Source organism: Homarus americanus, unplaced genomic scaffold (genome assembly GCF_018991925.1).
Source record: "Homarus americanus isolate GMGI-L3 unplaced genomic scaffold, GMGI_Hamer_2.0 scaffold27433, whole genome shotgun sequence".
In the NCBI taxonomy this organism is placed as follows: Eukaryota; Metazoa; Arthropoda; class Malacostraca; order Decapoda; family Nephropidae; genus Homarus; species Homarus americanus.
In genome coordinates this window covers 153,650-174,844 of record NW_024740313.1, presented here as the reverse complement: position 1 = coordinate 174,844, position 21,195 = coordinate 153,650, and the positions used below count along the sequence as shown (strand labels likewise).

The window sequence follows — 21,195 nt, the reverse complement described above, 5'->3', positions numbered from 1 at the left end:
AACAATATTGGTTGTTCAGAGGGGGCAGGGCTTTGAAATAGAGGAAAATGTGGAGTTAAAACACACACACACACACACACACACACAAACACCAAGCTAACCTTTGAAAGCCTTGTTTAACCTATAAAAATCCTAAAACTGGAAAAAAAGCTTACCTTATTTGTGTTTTCGATGTCTAGTGGATGATTGTGTCTTCGAAAGTGAAACTTAACCTTTTTATAGGTTAGGTTAAGAGTTTCATAGGTTTGTTTGGTGTAGCCTACTATTATGCCAATTCGCAAAACTAAACACGCAAGAGAGGTGTGAGAAAGTCAAATGATACGTGACAAGGAAGTGATTACCATTGCTCATTGTCTGATTAACTCAGGTGATGCAATTTATACTGTACAGTTAATTACAGTACATGTAATTAACTGTAGATTTTATTGTCCATATATTTGACAGAGACTAATACACTCTTCACTATCGTAATAAAGAACAGTTTCATCTGCATAACTTATAATTGATATTATTTTACCATTAACTTCTGTTCCTTTGCTGTTACTTAAAACTTCTATCATTAAGAATTCTGAATGTATTGTATACTTCTGTATATTGTAAGATTTAAATTCTAATATCTCCTTCATTAATGCCCATGTTTTCCAAGCAATTATAAGATTATTGTGTTTTACGCTGCTATCCAAAGATGTTTCCAATCAACAAAGCAAATAAAAACAAATTCTTTGTACCTCTAAATCTATTCACTCAAAATTCTCAACCCAAATACCTGTACAACTTCTCTATAGTGCCTTTTCCCTTTCTAAATCCATTTTGATCTTCAGATAACTCGCTGTCTATTCTAAAATTTATTCTACTTAAAATTATGTTGAATACAACTTTGCAGGCATGACTTATTAAGCTAATTGTTTTAAACTGTCATTTTAGGTAATGCTAATACAAATACAGTATTGATTTTTTTTTATAAATGGGAAGGTTTTCTTTGAAGTATATGGAGTTATATATTTTTGTTAAACATTTAATCTCGTTCTTGCCCATTTGTTTGAAGCTAATCAATTGCACAAGTCTTATAATTTTTCATTTTACTCACAGCTGCCTCAACTTGTGTTTCCAGAATTGATAATTGATCTTTATTTCCTTCTTGTTTCTTACCTCCACCCTCTCATTATCATTTTATACTTCTACATACTCTGTCCATCTCTCTTTTACTTCTGTCTCAAACAGGTAGTAGGCAGCTACCAAACAGGGAGGTACTACCGCCTGAGAAGATATTGAAACCATAATGTGTTGTCTCATGGTAGACCCTGCTGCCATATGGCATCACGAAAATTTTGACCAAGTCTCAGGTTGCTGATCTGACTTTCTGCCTCATTTACACAATTTATGGTCCTTTATTATTATTATTAATATATTTTTATTTTTTTATTTTCAATGTTTTTTATTTTTATTCATTGTTGTTTATTATTATTATTATTATTATTATTATTATTATTATTATAATAATAATATTTTCGCCCTTAGGCCCTGATGTGGGTCAGTGACCTGTTCCCTGGTGGGCTAATCCTGGGAAAAAATATAAATAAATAAAAATATTGCCTGCTTTTACAAGTCTCACCCCCATTTAATTTTTTTATGGTTCATTTGCTTAATCTTTCTGTATATTTTCCTATAATTATGTATGTCATCATTTTCTATTTAGAAAATCTCTCTTAGCCTGTCTACAGTTCTTGTTAAATTTTTTTTTTTCAGCCTCACTCCACCTTATTAACTTTTTTGTCTTTCCATGTTCTTGAAAATTTTATTGGTGGTCAACTCTTCTAACCTTGTTCCTCTTGTGTTCTATTAGTTTTTCCACGCTTTCTAACATTATTTCTTTAAAATTATTCCACCTTTTCTTGTTTCTTGTTCATCAAAACCACCCTCTGGCAATAAGGAAAATTTGTTTTGGGTCTCATTTTCATATATCCCTGCTACAGTTTGATTTTGTCAAATTTCTTTTTCTTTTTTCTTATTTTTTTGTAATTTGTTTATTGATTTAATTATCTTATTTATTTTTTTTTTTTCTTCTAATTAACTCATTACTGGGACAATTTGGGACATGGTCTGACCCACAGTCTGCCCCTGGATAGGCCTTTGTTTGGTTTACCCTGTACTCAATTTCTTAATCATTTATGAATTAAAATTTAATCTACAGGTGTATTTGATTCCTGACAACGTTATATACATTTTCTTGGGGCGATATCATGTACTGTATAATGATGTCTAGGGTGATTTTTTTAAATACACAGTATTTGCAATTATCATCTTGTTTTCCTTACAAAATACAACTATTATTTCTCCTCTTTCATTTCTATTACCTAACCCAAGTGGTCCTGCTTCTGGTGTTTCTTTCCCAAACTTTGCGTTAAAGTCGCCCTTTATAATCAAACATTCATTAAACTTCACTGTGTCTTCTGCCTTTAAATTACCGTAAACCTATTCTACAACTTCATCCTCACTATCATTTGTTAGTGTATAAACCTGTATTATTATCAACTCCATGAGTTTAGCATTAAACTTGACCAACAAAACTAACAAAATAAATAAATCAAGTGTGAGAAACTATATCACAGTATGGATGTTGTGTTGTCAAAGTAAAAAAAACAATTGAGACCCCTGCAATTGTGTTTAAATGGGGCAGAATGTCAGATCAGCAACCTGGGACTTAGCCACAATTTTTTTCATGCCATATGGCAGCAGGATCTACCATTAGACAACACATTATGTTTCCAATATCTTCCTAGGCGGTAGTACCTCCCTGTTTGATAGCTGCCTTCACCCGAAAATCGACAAATAAATACAAATGAATACATTTATACCGTATATGTGTGTGTGTGTGTGTGTGTATTTGTATGATGTCAAATTTTTTACTTTCAGAAACTTGCATGAGTTCATAGTGGATTGCTTCACTTTTCAAGAACACCATACATTTCACTTGTAACTCGCCTGCCAGCATCACCTCACCTCTCAAGATCTCAGGTGTCAGAGGCACCTTGTTTCTGAGGATCTCACTTATCAGGAAACCTCTGGAATCAAGTAGCTCATTCACAAGTACTTCTTTAGGTCACGTGAACTCCCTCGGATTACAATTAACCTCACTTTACAGATAACACATACTCACTTCTTCACGTCACTTTACAGATAACACACACTCACTTCTTCACGTCACTTTACAGATAACACACACTCACTTCACGTCACATATAGCATACACACATTTCTTCCTGACACAAATACCTCACAAGTCCTTCTTCATGTCACGAATAAAACAAAAGCACGCCAGGCCCTGTTAACCGGATTAGCTAATAAAACTTAGTGAGAACACCAAATCAGGGGAAGGGATCGAATACCATAGGGCCCATTGCTTCAGGAGAGGAGAACACTTTAATAGATATGGACACCTCATTTCAAAAGGACACTTCATTAACAAAGACAGAGGGTGAGGATACTTCAATGCCTGAGTATGTATCACCACATCAGGGTTCTTCTGTGCCTATGGGTATCTCGCCAGGTGGGGGCACCTCGATACTTGTGGACATCTCACCAGGTCAAGACACTTTAGTACCTGTGGACATCTCACCAGGTCAAGACACTTCAGTACCTGTGGACATATCACCAACTCAAGGCACTTTAGTACCTGTGGACATATCACCAGGTCAAGACACTTTAGTACCTGTGGACATCTCACCAGGTCAAGACACTTCAGTACCTGTGGACATATCACCAAGTCAAGGCACTTTAGTACCTGTGGACATATCACCAGGTCAAGACACTTTAGTACCTGTGGACATCTCACCATGTCAAGACACTTTAGTACCTGTGGACATATCACCAAGTCAAGGCACTTTAGTACCTGTGGACATATCACCAGGTCAAGACACTTTAGTACCTGTGGACATCTCACCATGTCAAGACACTTTAGTACCTGTGGACATCTCACCATGTCAAGACACCTCAATACCTGTGGACATCTCACCAGGTCAAGACACCTCTGTACCTGCGGACATCTCACCAGGTCAAGACACTTTAGTACTTGGGGACATCTCACCAGGTCAAGACACCTCAGTCCCTGTGGACATCTCCCCAGGTCATGACTCTTTAGTACCTGTGGACATCTCGCCATGTCAACATACCTCCATACCGGTGGACATCTCACCAGGTCATGACACTTTAGTACCTGTGGACATCTCACCAGGTCAAGGCACCTCAGTACCTGTGGACATCTCATCAAGTCATGACACTTTCGTACCTGTGGACATTTCACAGGGTCAAGACACTATAGTACCTGTGGACATCTCACCAGGTCAAGACACCTCAGTACGTGTGGACATCTCATCAAGTCATGACACTTTCGTACCTGTGGACATTTCACAGGGTCAAGACACTATAGTACCTGTGGACATCTCACCAGGTCAAGACACTATAGTGTGGACATCTCACCAGGTCAAGACACCTCAGTACGTGTGGACATCTCATCAAGTCATGACACTTTAGTACCTGTGGACATTTCACAGGGTCAAGACACTATAGTACCTGTGGACATCTCACCAGGTCAAGACACCTCAGTACGTGTGGACATCTCACCAGGTCATGACACTTTAGTACTTGGGGACATCTCACCAGGTCAAGACACCTCAGTCCCTGTGGACATCTCCCCAGGTCATGACTCTTTAGTACCTGTGGACATCTCGCCATGTCACCATACCTCCATACTGGTGGACATCTCACCAGGTCATGACACTTTAGTACCTGTGGACATCTCACCAGGTCAAGACACTATAGTACCTGTGGACATCTCACCTGGTCAACACACTTTAGTACCTGTGAACATCTCACCAGGTCAAGACACTTTAGTACTTGGGGACATCTCACCAGGTCAACACACTTTAGTACCTATGGACATCTCACCAGGTCAAGACACCTCAGTACGTGTGGACATCTCATCAAGTCATGACACTTTCGTACCTGTGGACATTTCACAGGGTCAAGACACTATAGTACCTGTGGACATCTCACCAGGTCAAGACACCTCAGTACCTGTGGACATCTCATCAAGTCATGACACTTTAGTACCTGTGGACATTTTACAGGGTCAAGACACTATAGTACCTGTGGACATCTCCCCAGGTCAAGACACCTCAGTACGTGTGGACATCTCATCAAGTCATGACACTTTAGTACCTGTGGACATCTCACCAGGTCAAGACACCTCAGTACCTGTGGACATCTCATCAAGTCATGACACTTTCGTACCTGTGGACATTTCACAGGGTCAAGACACTATAGTACCTGTGGACATCTCCCCAGGTCAAGACACCTCAGTGCGTGTGGACATCTCATCAAGTCATGACACTTTAGTACCTGTGGACATTTCACAGGGTCAAGACACTATAGTACCTGTGGACATCTCACCAGGTCAAGACACCTCAGTACGTGTGGACATCTCACCAGGTCATGACACTTTAGTACCTGTGGACATCTCACCAGGTCATGACACCTCAGTACGTGTGGACATCTCATCAAGTCATGACACTTTCGTACCTGTGGACATATCACAGGGTCAAGACACTATAGTACCTGTGGACATCTCACCTGGTCAAGACACTTTAGTGCCTGTGGACATCTCACCAGGTCAAGACCCCTCAGTACCTGTGGCCATCGCACCAAGTCATGACACTTTAGTACCTGTGGACATTTTACAGGGTCGAGACATTACAGTACCTGTGAACATCTCACCAGGTCAAGACGCCTTAGTACCTGTGGATATCTCACCAGGTCAAAACACCTTAGTACCTGTGGACATCTCACCAGGTCAAGACAATTTTGTACCTGTGGATATCTCACTAGATCAAGAAACCTCAGTACCTGTGGACATCTCACCAGGTCAAAACACCTCAGTACCTGTGGATATCTCACCAGGTCAAGACACCCCAGTTCCTGTGGACATCTCACCAGATCAAGACACCTCAGTACCTGTGGACATCTCACCAGGTGAAGTCACCTCGGCACCTGTGGATATCTCACCAGGTCAAGACACCTCAGTACCTGTGGACATCTCACCAGGTCGAGACACTCTAATACCTGTGGACTTCTCACCAGGTCAAGACACCTCAGTGCCTGTGGATATCTCACCAGGTCAAGACACCTCAGTACCTGTGGACATCTCACCAGGTCAAGACACCTCAGTACCTGTGGACATCTCACCAGGTCAAGACACCTCAGTACGTGTGGACATCTCACCAAGTCATGACACTTTCGTACCTGTGGACATTTCACAGGGTCAAGACACTATAGTACCTGTGGACATCTCACCAGGTCAAGACACCTCAGTACGTGTGGACATCTCATCAAGTCATGACACTTTAGTACCTGTGGACATTTCACAGGGTCAAGACACTATAGTACCTGTGGACATCTCACCAGGTCAAGACACCTCAGTACCTGTGGACATCTCATCAAGTCATGACACTTTAGAACCTGTGGACATTTCACCAGGTCATGACACTTTAGTACCTGTGAACTTCTCACCAGGTCAAGGCACTATAGTACCTGTGGACAGCTCACCAGATCAAGACACCTCAGTGCCTGTGGACATCTCACCAGATCAAGACACCTTAGTACCTGTGGGCATCTCACCAGGTCAAGACAATTTAGTTCCTGTTGACATCTCACCAAGTCAAGACACTATAAAATGCCTGTGGACATTCACAGGGGTCAAAGACACTATAGTACCTGTGGACATCTCACCAGATCAAGGCACTATAGTACCTGTGTGGACAACTCACCAGATCAAGACACCTCAGTGCCTGTGGACATCTCACCAGGTCACAAAGACAATTTAGTTCCTGTTGACATCTCACCAGAAGCTCACCAGATCAAGACACCTCAGTGCCTGTGGACATCTCACCAGATCAAGACACCTTAGTACCTGTGGGCATCTCACCAGGTCAAGACAATTTAGTTCCTGTTGACATCTCACCAAGTCAAGACACCTCAGTGCCTGTGGACATCTCACCAGATCATGACACATTTGTACCTGTGGATATCTCACCAGATCAAGAAACCTCAGTACCTGTGGACATCTCACCAGGTCAAAACACCTCAGTACCTGTGGATATCTCACCAGGTCAAGACACCCCAGTTCCTGTGGACATCTCACCAGGTCAAGACACCCTCATACCTGTGGACATCTCACCAGGTGAAGACACCTCGGCACCTGTGGATATCTCACCAGGTCAAGACACCTCAGTACTCCAAAGTGACATTTCCCACCAGGTCGAGACACTCTAATACCTGTGAACTTCTACCTCAGGTCAAGACACCTTCAGTGCCTGTGATGGCCCCACCAGGTCAAGGCACCTCAGTACCCTGTGGACATCTCTAACAGGTCAAGACACCTCAGTACCTATGGACATCTCACCAGGTCACTCAGTACGTGTGTGGATGATCTCACCAAGTCATGATTATTCTGTACCCAGGACATTTCACAGGGTCAAGACACTATAGTACCTGTGGACATCTCACCAGGTCAAGACACCTCAGTACGTGTGGACATCTCACCAGCTGTTATAATAGCTAGTACCTGTGGACATCCCGCCATGTCAACATACCTCCATACCTGTGGACACCTCTCACCACATCCCGCCATGTCAACATACCTCCATACCTGTGGACATCTCACCAGGTCAAAACACCTCAGTACCTGTGGATATCTCACCAGGTCAAGACACCCCAGTTCCTGTGGACATCTCACCAAGTCAAGACACCTCAGTACCTGTGGACATCTCACCAGGACTCACCAGGTCAAGACACCTCAGTACCTGCATCTGTGGATATCTCACCAGGTCAAGACACCTCAGTACCTGTGGACATCTCACCAGGTCAAGCCACCTCAGGACCTATGGACATCTCACCAGGTCAAGACACCTCAGTCCCTGTGGACATCTCCCCAGGTCATGACTCTTTAGTACCTGTGGACATCTCGCCATGTCAACATACCTCCATACCGGTGGACATCTCACCAGGTCATGACACTTTAGTACCTGTGGACATCTCACCAGGTCAAGACCCTATAGTACCTGTGGACATCTCACCTGGTCAACACACTTTAGTACCTGTGGACATCTCACCATGTCAAGACACTTTAGTACTTGGGGACATCTCACCAGGTCAACACACTTTAGTACCTGTGGACATCTCACCAGGTCAAGACACCTCAGTACGTGTGGACATCTCATCAAGTCATGACACTTTCGTACCTGTGGACATTTCACAGGGTCAAGACACTATAGTACCTGTGGACATCTCACCAGGTCAAGACACCTCAGTACCTGTGGACATCTCATCAAGTCATGACACTTTAGTACCTGTGGACATTTTACAGGGTCAAGACACTATAGTACCTGTGGACATCTCCCCAGGTCAAGACACCTCAGTACGTGTGGACATCTCATCAAGTCATGACACTTTAGTACCTGTGGACATTTCACAGGGTCAAGACACTATAGTACCTGTGGACATCTCACCAGGTCAAGACACCTCAGTACGTGTGGACATCTCACCAGGTCATGACACTTTAGTACCTGTGGACATCTCACCAGGTCATGACACCTCAGTACGTGTGGACATCTCATCAAGTCATGACACTTTCGTACCTGTGGACATATCACAGGGTCAAGACACTATAGTACCTGTGGACATCTCACCTGGTCAAGACACTTTAGTGCCTGTGGACATCTCACCAGGTCAAGACCCCTCAGTACCTGTGGCCATCGCACCAAGTCATGACACTTTAGTACCTGTGGACATTTTACAGGGTCGAGACATTACAGTACCTGTGAACATCTCACCAGGTCAAGACGCCTTAGTACCTGTGGATATCTCACCAGGTCAAAACACCTTAGTACCTGTGGACATCTCACCAGGTCAAGACAATTTTGTACCTGTGGATATCTCACTAGATCAAGAAACCTCAGTACCTGTGGACATCTCACCAGGTCAAAACACCTCAGTACCTGTGGATATCTCACCAGGTCAAGACACCCCAGTTCCTGTGGACATCTCACCAGATCAAGACACCTCAGTACCTGTGGACATCTCACCAGGTGAAGTCACCTCGGCACCTGTGGATATCTCACCAGGTCAAGACACCTCAGTACCTGTGGACATCTCACCAGGTCGAGACACTCTAATACCTGTGGACTTCTCACCAGGTCAAGACACCTCAGTGCCTGTGGATGTCTCATCAGGTCAAGACACCTCAGTACCTGTGGACATCTCACCAGGTCAAGACACCTCAGTACCTATGGACATCTCACCAGGCCAAGACACCTCAGTACGTGTGGACATCTCACCAAGTCATGACACTTTCGTACCTGTGGACATTTCACAGGGTCAAGACACTATAGTACCTGTGGACATCTCACCAGGTCAAGACACCTCAGTACGTGTGGACATCTCATCAAGTCATGACACTTTAGTACCTGTGGACATTTCACAGGGTCAAGACACTATAGTACCTGTGGACATCTCACCAGGTCAAGACACCTCAGTACCTGTGGACATCTCATCAAGTCATGACACTTTAGAACCTGTGGACATTTCACCAGGTCATGACACTTTAGTACCTGTGAACTTCTCACCAGGTCAAGGCACTATAGTACCTGTGGACAGCTCACCAGATCAAGACACCTCAGTGCCTGTGGACATCTCACCAGATCAAGACACCTTAGTACCTGTGGGCATCTCACCAGGTCAAGACAATTTAGTTCCTGTTGACATCTCACCAAGTCAAGACACCTCAGTGCCTGTGGATATCTCACCAGGTCAAGACACCTCAGTACCTGTGGATATCTCACCAGGTCAAGACACCTTAGTACCTGTGGGCATCTCATCAAGTCATGACACTTTAGAACCTGTGGACATTTCACCAGGTCATGACACTTTAGTACCTGTGGACATCTCACCAGGTCAAGAAACTTCAGTACCTATGGACATCTCACCAAATCAAGACACCTCAGTACCTGTGGATATCTCACCAGGTCAAGACACCCCAGTTCCTGTGGACATCTCACCAGGTCAAGACACCTCAGTACCTGTGGACATCTCACCAGATCATGACACTTTTGTACCTGTGGATATCTCACCAGATCAAGAAACCTCAGTACCTGTGGACATCTCACCAGGTCAAGACACCCCAGTTCCTGTGGATATCTCACCAGGTCAAGACACCCCAGTTCCTGTGGACATCTCACCAGATCATGACACTTTTGTACCTCTGGATATCTCACCAGATCAAGAAACCTCAGTACCTGTGGACACCTCACCAGGTCAAAACACCTCAGTACCTGTGGATATCTCACCAGGTCAAGACACCCCAGTTCCTGTGGACATCTCACCAGGTCAAGACACCTTAGTACCTGTGGACATCTCACCAGGTGAAGACACCTCGGCACCTGTGGATATCTCACCAGGTGAAGACACCTCAGTACCTGTGGACATCTCACCAGGTCGAGACACTCTAATACCTGTGAACTTCTCACCAGGTCAAGACACCTCAGTGCCTGTGGATATCTCACCAGGTCAAGACACCTCAGTACCTGTGGACATCTCACCAGGTCAAGACACCTCAGTACCTATGGACATCTCACCAGGTCAAGACACCTCAGTACGTGGGACATCTCACCAAGTCATGACACTTTCGTACCTGTGGACATTTCACAGGGTCAAGACACTATAGTACCTGTGGACATCTCACCAGGTCAAGACACCTCAGTACGTGTGGACATCTCACCAGGTCATGACACTTCAGTACCTGTGGACGTCTCAACAGATCAAGACATCTCAGCACTTTTAGACACACCATGTCAAGACACCTCAGTACATGCGACATGGTGAAGACACTCGGCACATATCTCACCAGGTGAAGACACCAGTACCTGTGGACATCTCACCATGTCAAGACACCTCTGTACCTGTGGACATCTCAACAGGTCAAGACACTTCAGTACCTGTGGACATCTCACCATGTCAAGACATCTCAGTACGTTTAGACATCTCACCATGTCAAGACACCTCAGTACCTGTGGACATCTCAACAGGTCAAGATGCCTCAGTACCTGTGGACATCTCAACAGGTCAAGACACCTCAGTACCTGTGGACATCTCAACAGGTCAAGACACCTCAGTACATGCGGACATCTCAACAGATCATGACACTTCAGTACCTGTGGACGTCTCAACAGATCAAGACACTTCAGTACCTCTGGACATCTCACCATGTCAAGACATCTCAGTACCTTTAGACATCTCACCATGTCAAGACACCTCAGTACATGCGGACATCTCAACAGGTCAAGATGCCTCATTGCCTGTGGACATCTCAACAGATCATGACACTTCAGTACCTATGGACATCTCAACAGATCAAGACACTTCAGTACCTGTGGACATCTCACCAGGTCAAGACACCTTAGTACCTGTGGACATCTCACCAGATCAAGACACCTCAGTACCTGTGGACATCTCACCAGGTCAAGACTCTTCAGTAACTGTGGACATCTCACCAGGTCAAGACACCTCAGTACCTGTGGACATCTCACCAGGTCAAGACTCTTCAGTAACTGTGGACATCTCACCAGGTCAAGACACTTCAGTACTTGTGGACATCTCACCAAGTCAAGACACCTCATTGCCTTTGGACATCTCACCAAGTAAAGACACCTCAGTACCTTTGGACATCTCACCAAGTCAAGACATCTCATTACCTGTGGACATCTCACTAAGTCAAGACACCTTAGTACCTGTGGACATCTCACCAGATCAAGACACCTCAGTACCTGTGGACATCTCACCAGGTCAGGACTCTTCAGTAACTGTGGACATCTCACCAGGTCAAGACACCTCAGTACTTGTGGACATCTCACCAAGTCAAGACACCTCAGTACCTTTGGACATCTCATCTAGTCAAGACACCTCAGTACCTGTGGACATCTCACCAAGTCAAGGCACCACAGTACCTGTGGACATATTAACAGGTCAAGGCACTTCGGTATCTGTGGACGTCTCACATGGTCAAGACACCTCTGTACCTGTGGACCTCTCAACAGGTCAAGACACCTCTGTACTTGTGGACAGCTCACCTAGGCGGGACACCTCAGTGTTTTTGGATGTCTCACCAAAAGTGGCTTATCATGACGATTTATCAGCAGCCACCCGTGACCGTAGTGGCAGGCGTGAGGACACGACAGAACTTGAGCCTGCATCAACCAGAAACACCTCTGGCGGTAACCGCAAAATATCACGAGGTGATGACAGATCGCAAAGTAAGCAAGCTTCACTAGGCAGGGGCAGTGTGCCAGTTGAGGACATGCCGCGAAGTAAGCAAGCTTCACGAGGCAGAGACAGTGTGCCAGTTGAGGACATAACGCGAAGCAAGCAAGATTCACGAGACGGGGGCAGTGTGCCAGTTGAGGACATAACGCGAAGCAAGCAAGATTCACGAGGCAGGGGCAGTGTGCCAGTTGAGGACATAACGCGAAGCAAGCAAGCTTCACGAGGCAGAGACAGTGTGCCAGTTGAGGACATAACGCGAAGCAAGCAAGCTTCACGAGGCAGAGGCAGTGTGCCAGTTGAGGACATAACGCGAAGCAAGCAAGCTTCACGAGGCAGAGACAGTGTGCCAGTTGAGGACATAACGCGAAGCAAGCAAGCTTCACGAGGCAGAGACAGTGTGCATAACAACGATGCCAGTTGAGGACATAACGCGAAGCAAGCAAGCTTCACGAGGCAGAGACAGTGTGCCAGTTGAGGACATAACGCGAAGCAAGCAAGCTTCACGAGGCAGAGACAGTGTGCCAGTTGAGGACATAACGCGAAGCAAGCAAGCTTCACGAGGCAGAGACAGTGTGCCAGTTGAGGACATAACGCGAAGCAAGCAAGCTTCACGAGGCAGAGACAGTGTGCCAGTTGAGGACATAACGCGAAGCAAGCAAGCTTCACGAGGCAGGGGCAGTGTGCCAGTTGAGGACATAACGCGAAGCAAGCAAGCTTCACGAGGCAGAGACAGTGTGCGAAGTAAGAACATGGGGAGGGATGTCGCATATAAGATGGACACCACATCACATAGCAGTTCAATTAGTAGGAATGAACCGGAGTTTAGTAATAACTCGTCCAACTGGATAAACACACAGAACGAGGACTTCTCACTACACAAAGACATCACCACAAGGAAAGAATCCGACATGATATGTAGGCAGGCTTCAATTCCCTCCGAAAATTTTCATTCCTCGATGGACTGTGATGCTGAAGCCTCACACACCACAAGTACAATAGCAGAAGGGGCCCTTGTTCCTGAGGACGTGTACAATAGCATAATGAAGTACAATCGTGTTGTTTTTACCAATGTACCTTTTAACGCGTCTATGCCCCTAATAAAACTTCACGTGGAGAAAAGTGGACGCATTTTCAGGCTGGAAAGAGAAGCAGATCAGGTATGGGTAACGTATCTTGAACGAAAGGGAGCCGAGAAGGCATTTAAATCTCGGCAAATTTTTTTGGGCCAACGGCTGTCCGTGTTCCGGCCAAAGAGAAGTACCTGTTCGCTCTACCTTGGTGGACTAGATGACAACACTACTCAGGACGACATATTAAAGGTAATTTCTGAATTTGGTATGGTGGTAAAATTCAATCGCCCCAACCGCCCCGGCAGCTATTACTGCAGCCCGGCTAATTTCTGTTTTGTTGAAGTCGACGACGGAGTGGCACGAGTTATCCTGCAGAAAAAACGTATTGAAATAAATAATACGATAGTGAAGGTTGAATTGTCCTGTAGGGAGCAGTCTAATAAGCCAGCTTCAGGGCCCGCCATTGAAGACAGTGGAAGTTATAAGGTGCTCTTGGGACACTTACCTAAAGAAGCCTTGCATTGCCACGTTAGAACATATTTCTCTCAGTTTGGAGGATTGAAAAAAACATATATAAAAGGTAGGAATGGATTTTTGATTTTTGATTCTAAGGAGTCTGTACAGAATGTCCTCTCCTCGACTCACACACTATTTGGGCAGCAGGTAACACCATATTTAGAAAATGCACGAGAGAAGGAACGACTCTTCTTCCACGGCCTAAATCCCGAAATCACCGATGAAATGATTTCTCAGGAAATAAGCCACTGGGGCACCGTGCTAGAGTTGGTTCGTCCAAAAGACAAGCACACAAACAATCTTGCCAACTACTGCTTCGTTACTTATGAGGAGTACGAAGTAACACAGGAGTTGTTGAAACGTGGCCACTTCTATATTTGCCACAAAAAAATTCGCGTGAAACTTGCTGAAAAACCCCGCCGTTAGATGAGATATTAGGCTACATAAACCACTCACGAGTCATCAAGTAAGCGCTTTAATGTTTGTGTTGAAAAGGTATGATTAAGTACAAATATCACATGATGTTGATTAATTGATACATTATATATTAGTTTCTTTGTTAGTATAGGTTTAGAGCAACGCCTTTTAGAGGTTAATACAGCATGTGTAAGCGCCAATAGTAGTTTCACACAATATACACTTCTCCCTGGAACAACTATTCAAGTCTGCCACTAGTTACGGCACCTCTGGGCCAGACCTGCTGTGTTATGTTAAGTGATGATTTGTATAATGTATAATGCTCAACCGTACCTAGTGCAACTAAGTTGACTGTTATACACAACAGTGACACCACTTTACCACCCCTGCCATCATTGTTTACCACCAATGTCCATCATCCCTACCACCAGTGCTTACTATCCCTGTCGCCAGTGTTTACCATCCTTGCCATTAGAGTCTATCACCCCTGCCACCAGTATTTACCACCCCTGCCACCAGTATTTACCACCCCTGCCACCAGTATTTACCACCCCTGCCACCAGTATTTACCACCCCTGCCACCAGTGTTTACTACCCCTGCCATCTGCCTCGCTTAACTCCCTGTGTATTGCAGCTGTAGATTTAATTTATCCTTAGTTTTATAGGGAACTTTACTGCTTTTTTATAGGTAATCTTACATTATTTGTAGGATATTTTTTATCTTCACCTGAAGACCACTTACTTGAACCTTATACTTTAATGCTCTGAGTTTATTTTTGTGACAAGGATAATGAATTTAATGATTTTTTACGTTTATTCAGTGATTTCTGTTGATAAAGTACAAGATTTATTTAATTATATATAGCGCATGTATACAGAAAGTTCTTGACATATTTTGTTACAATACAATATATGGATTTATGTTATTCTTCTCTGATAAGAATATGTATTTTTGATCTTGATGGCATGTGTTTTATGATGCTATATCATACTGTACTAACAGCATTTACCTTTTAATTATTGTATCCAGTATTCAATATAGACTTGCAAACTAATGAGTCTTTCCTTTACTAGAACCAGAAGTTGTCACTCAGATATAATTATGCCAGTATGAAATTGGTAGAATTGGGTGAAGTATAATAATGGTTGCCCCTCGTGTAACGAGGATGGCCGGCCCTAGGGCCACTTAGGCGTGAATTTGTTTAAGGCTGTAGAAACTGTCGCCAACCCATCAACCACACCCTGAGTTAACAAGTTGCATGACCCGGCGTCGAGGAATAGTCCGAGAAGACCGAACAACTCGCCAACTACAATGGCTAACCATTACCCCGAAACACGATCCGCAAATCGATTAACATGGGAGTTCCTAATTACTGCTGGGTAGACAGGCAAATGGCATAAAGAAACTTGCCTATAGTTTCACCCTGCCCGGGATCGAACCCGGGTCCACTCGTTTGCGAGGCGAGCATGATGACAATTACACTACAGGTCGCCTGAGTGATGTAAGGTAGCCAACACAAGACGTTTTCAATCTCTTTCCGGTGGTTATCAGAGACGTTGTTTACATCCCCGTTGGCGTTGACTCGCCCGGCCCCGACACTCTTTACACACGGGTTCACATCTAACTCCGTGTTCTGTGACGTCAGTAGTTCGAGAAGAGCTCCTATGACGTCACCGCCATCTCAGTACGGATTTTCAAAGATTCGTATAATTTTTCCCCTAGACTCGGGACACCATAGTTTCAACCCATTACATTACCTGTGCATTTATACATCTCAAATATGGAGTAAAAATAACATTGGAGCTTTCTTGTTCTGGGTCCTAGTGCACAGCGACCTGGGTCAGGGTTCACAAAAGTTCTGTACATTATTTTTTTCACTGAACCAGCAGCACCCAGATGGCAGCACACCCAACTGAGAGCAACAGTGTAATAAAACTTCAATCACACCAACGTCGATCAAATTGATTTTTTTACAAGAGTCCAATATCGTTATACAACTCACTGGTAGTAATAGAAAAATATATATATACAGTATATATATATATATTATATATATATATATATATATATATATATATATATATATATATATATATATATATATATATATATATATATATATATATATATGTGTGTGTATATCAATCACACAAAGTGAGACTAGTGACAAAATCCTTTACCGCTGATACGATATTTGCCATTGTAATCAATGATCAAACGCTACAAATAAAATGGTTTTATTAGAGGGAGCGCGCAGGTAAAAAAGTGTAATATTTGGGGCTCCCACCTGTCTGAATACAACAGGTAATATTGGCCCTCCCCCACCTGTGTATAATTAAGCACTATATATATTGGACTAATCCAATCAAAGTATCAAATTGACGCGTATTTCATTTTAAACGTCAGATTTTTTATTTTCGCGTTTTACCCATTGTATTGTACAGTGGCCATAGTTTTACTGAGGGTAGACTGAACAATGAAAATGTAAAAAAAATATATATATAATACCTGATAGTTTTGTTCAGTTGGTCTATTTATATTTGGTTTAATTTACAACAGTTCCTGAACAAGATACGGACAATGACAAGGGAACATGTCTCCCTTCACTTAGAAGTAACATTTGACGCGCATCAGTAAACATATACTGTAAAATATTATTATCGTCGGTACATGGACAATCATGTTATGGTTAGGAAATCCCAATTCTGTTTTTCGCAACATTGCCATTGAAATTTGAGCCAGTGACGCCGAAATTAACAGGGAACTTCCACTCCCCAGGGGCGAGGAGGGACTTATGCAATATCATATTTCAACAGTGCATGGTAAATAACGGCATAATTAGGCTGACCTTTCACCCAATGATCCCAACATCAACTGGGAACTTCCTCTCGCTACAGACAAAGTACCACAACAATGTCATGCTAAGCAATACCTGGAAACTAGAATTATGGCTCGAACCCTATACTGTACCTGTATGTTTAAAATTACAGGTAGACGGATTGACAGCATTAGGCTAGGCTATACTCGCTTATAAAATTACTAACATAGATATTTTAGTTCATTTTAAAGAAATCAATAACTGACTGTTTGTATTTTTCGTTAGTAATGAATAATCCCGAGTACAGTGCTATCATACTTAAGGGAATACATTATAATGTTCAAAGGGCTGTGATAAACCTGTGGAATTAGGTAATTGTCCCGAAAGGGGTAAATCGTCGTACTCAAGAGGGTCAAATATATCTTATTAGGCTAATTTATTGTACTGGGGGGGGAGTGTCATCGTACTCAAGGAGTTACGATATCTTTCTCACTAGGGTAATTCTCTTGTACTCAAGGGGTTAAGTTATCATACTCAAGAAAATCAAGATATCTTACGCAATGTACTCGGGGAGATGATATTCTACTCAAGTGGCAAGCAAAGTCGAAGGTCTACAAATGTCCCGAATTATGATAACAGGTTATGAACAGCAGAGGGTCAAATGGTGGTATAGAGGGGAGTGATTATATGTTGATCAGGACAATTTGTGTGTGTGTTAGTGGTTGTATGTTGTAATGGTGGTAGTGATGATTGTGTGTTGTGTGGTGGTGGTAGTCAGGCTGGGTGTAACACGAGAGGTACAGATAATGGAGGGTGAGAGACCATCGGTCGTTGGGTAAATCTGTAACGCCTTCCGGTAGCAATCCAACTCGATATCCCTATCAGGTGTCTCTTGCTGACTGACCACCTCTCCTTCCTCCTTCACCATCATCCTTTTTTCCTCTTCCTCCACCACTCCTTCCTCCTCTTCCTCCACTCCACCACCCCTTCCTCTTCATTCACCACCACCACCACTCCTTCCACCACCACCTTCACTGTTTTAGGTTCATATTTTTGTTCTATTTCTGTGTGTGTGTGTGACCCTGGTAACAAAGGGACCATTTACACCAGCATCCAAGGCGTGTTGTGATAAGAGACATAAATGTAGCGAACTGGCAAGATGAAACACAAATACAATGCCAGTTAATATGTACAGTTCACCACACACACACGTCCGGCCCAGGTATAGACTCGGCCTTCTGTGCTCCCAGTTTCAATTTTATTCCATAATTCTCTGAACATCCTACCTGGTAGGTTAGGTTAGCGAGTAAGGGTTTATTCTTTGTGTATGGCAGTTTGGTCGCTATTAGGAACACGCTCTTGGTCGCTATTAGGAACACGCTATTATCGTTCATAAGAGCTGGTCTAGCACTTGAGTTATAACGTCTTTCACTTTTCCTGATAATATCTCATAAACCCTTACACTAATTTTATTTTTTATTTAGTTATTTAATTTGTATTTTTATTTTATTTTTTTTTTCATTTAGACTTTAGAGGATAACAGTTGCGGGTCAGAGTTATCAAAGCTTGATTCAAATTCAGGTTAAGGTCCCAGGCATGGAAGAGGTTACTGGTTGTTGCTCAATGCAGTTCTATTCAAGAATTAAATAATTTGTCAATGGAGCTGAAAACATACCAAGTGGCACAGGGGGAGAGAGAGAGATTCATCAGAAGACGAATAACTCATAAAATAATAAATCGAGGAAATATTTAAGCACGTTGTTGAAAGAAGATAAAGAAAAGGATAATTGACACGTAATATATTTCTTTGTTTATTTCAAACTAGAATCCTTCATATATGGTGATGACTGGCAGCAACCACCACAGGTTTCCATAAGCATAACGGAAATCAGCACTTCCTGACAATATACTGTATGTCCAACGTAACGTAAGTGATCAAAGTTCTACATAATTATTTCCGCAATGTGATATTTTGAGGTAGTGCGAGGAATTAGACATCTGCTTAGGCTGGAGAACTGTTATTATTATTTGTATTTTACATAATATATTTTTATTATAAGGCGTACTACTGGTTTCTTAGATCATATAGCACTGTATTTTTTTTACTATTATTTATTGCAGTTATTAGGTATTAGGCAACTACCAAACAGGGAGGTACTACCGCTTGAGAAGATATTGAAAGCATAATGTGTTGTCTCATGGTAGACCCTGCTACCATATGGCATCACGAAAATTGTGACCAGTCCCAGGTTGCTGATCTGACTTTCTGCCTCATTTACACAATTGCAGGGTCTCAATTGTTTCTCTCACTTTGACAACACAACATTCATAATTAATCCTTTCTCACTATTGATCGTTTTTTTTGGTCCTTTATTATTATTATTATTATTATTATTATATTTTTTTATTAATTTTTTATTAATTATTATTATTATTATTATTATTATTATTATTATTATTATTATTATTATTATTATTATTATTATTATATTTTCGCTCCCAGGCCCTGATGTGGGACATTGACCTGTAGCCTTGGTGGGCTAATCCTGTAAAAAAAATATACTTGAAATGTTGTATGCAGTCTTCATAATATGACGTGACAGCCAACACCACCAGTAACATCTTGGTCTAAATGAGATATTCGGAAAATAACAGTTCTAGGGAAACTAAGAAACAAACAGACTGTGAAGACCTACAGGAAGATCTCTGTCAGCTTCAAGAATGGTCGAAGAAATGGCTGTTAAGATTCAATGTCACGTAGTGTAAGAGGATGCACCTACGTCGTACCAACAGTTAGGAGGTATATCACATGTCCCAACGGGATGAAAAAATAGCATTAATGGAGACCGAATGTGAAAAGGACCTCGGTGTGTACAGCATGTTGACATTGAACTGAAGTTCTCGGGCCGTTGTGAGAAGATGAATCAAGCAACTAAACTAGCTAGTCTTGTAAGAAGGTCGTTCAGTAATCTAAACGATTCGTCCCTCGTAATGATCCTCAAGAGTGAGGTGCTTCCCCATCTGGAGTAGATCACCCGTCTGGTTCCCTAGATATGCTACAGATTGTCAGTTGATTGAAAATGGCCAAAGGAGGGCCACCAGACTGGTGCCTGCACTACCGCACCTCCGTTACCCAGAGAGATTGGAACGCCTGCAACTGCCTAACTTATACTATAGACGGGCAAAGGGTGACTTGATTGAAGTTTATTATCACCTCAGAGGGCACTATTCAGTCGAGTGTTCATATCTGGAGCTGGCGGATGCCCGCCCCACAAGGGGTCACAGCTCAAGGTTGAAGAAGCCACAAGTACAGAAAATTGTGAGAGCAAACTTTTTCTGAGTGAGAATTGTGAACTCTTGAAATAATCTGCCAGAGAGTTTTGTGACGATATACTATATAGTACGGTAGACCGTACAGTATATTATTGTAGTACCAAAATGTCATTAGAGAGAAGAAAAGACCTGACAAGAGGTTACAAGAGACCGAGCAGCATGGAGAGCTGCCATCAGGTAATCACGGCTAACCCTCACGAAAATGGAAAATGGCTGTAAAATGTTAATAATTATAAAATTAAAAAAAACATTGTTCTGGGTGGAGTAAATCTGAAGAAAAGATGGTTTGAAGAAGTTCTCAGATATCTTATTCAAACCTACAGTATTGGGTATGTTAATTTACTACTTTATGTATGATGTCATCCTCGTGAATAGGTATGATGACTTGTCCCCTGGAGTACAATGATAGCCCCGTGAGTTTGATGAATTAGCCCCCTTGAGTACAATTAGTTAGCCCCTTGAGTACGACGAATTTGTCCCTTACGCTTATGATAACCTAACCCACTGAGTAGTGTCATCCTACTCAAGGGACTAGTTCATCCTACTCAAGGGACTAGTTCATCCTACTCAAGGGGCTAGTTCATCCTACTCAAGGGGCTAGTTCATCCTACTCAAGGGACTAGTTCATCCTACTCAAGGGACTAGTTCATCCTACTCAAGGGACTAGTTCA

The 21,195-nt window shown here is 42.9% G+C and overlaps 3 protein-coding genes across 3 annotated transcripts in view; all 3 read left to right on the top strand.

Moving 5' to 3' along the window:
• Positions 1-10,774, top strand: part of LOC121875410 (uncharacterized threonine-rich GPI-anchored glycoprotein PJ4664.02-like) — a 33,691-nt gene extending 22,917 nt beyond the window's left edge. The window contains exons 2-6 of the mRNA XM_042379962.1: positions 3,517-4,461; positions 4,551-6,838; positions 6,900-7,311; positions 7,515-7,577; positions 7,757-10,774. Of these exons, the coding sequence (XP_042235896.1) occupies positions 3,517-4,461; positions 4,551-6,838; positions 6,900-7,311; positions 7,515-7,577; positions 7,757-10,774 (6,726 nt within the window). The remainder of the gene's footprint in view (positions 1-3,516; positions 4,462-4,550; positions 6,839-6,899; positions 7,312-7,514; positions 7,578-7,756) is intronic.
• Positions 10,775-10,918: 144 nt separating this feature from the next.
• On the top strand, positions 10,919-12,790 carry LOC121875409 (melanoma-associated antigen E1-like). The gene has a single exon (XM_042379961.1). The coding sequence runs from the start codon at positions 10,919-10,921 to the stop codon at positions 12,788-12,790; it is 1,872 nt and encodes a 623-aa protein (XP_042235895.1).
• Positions 12,791-13,319: 529 nt separating this feature from the next.
• Positions 13,320-14,381, top strand: LOC121875408. Its single transcript, XM_042379960.1, has one exon. The coding sequence runs from the start codon at positions 13,326-13,328 to the stop codon at positions 14,379-14,381; it is 1,056 nt and encodes a 351-aa protein (XP_042235894.1). The 5' UTR covers positions 13,320-13,325.
• Positions 14,382-21,195: the final 6,814 nt, after the last annotated feature.

Excerpts from the sequence above, each read along its gene's own strand:
- LOC121875408 (XM_042379960.1), top strand. The coding sequence starts at position 13,326 with ATGGACTGTGATGCTGAAGCCTCACACACCACAAGTACAATAGCAGAA.
- LOC121875409 (XM_042379961.1), top strand. The coding sequence starts at position 10,919 with ATGCGACATGGTGAAGACACTCGGCACATATCTCACCAGGTGAAGACA.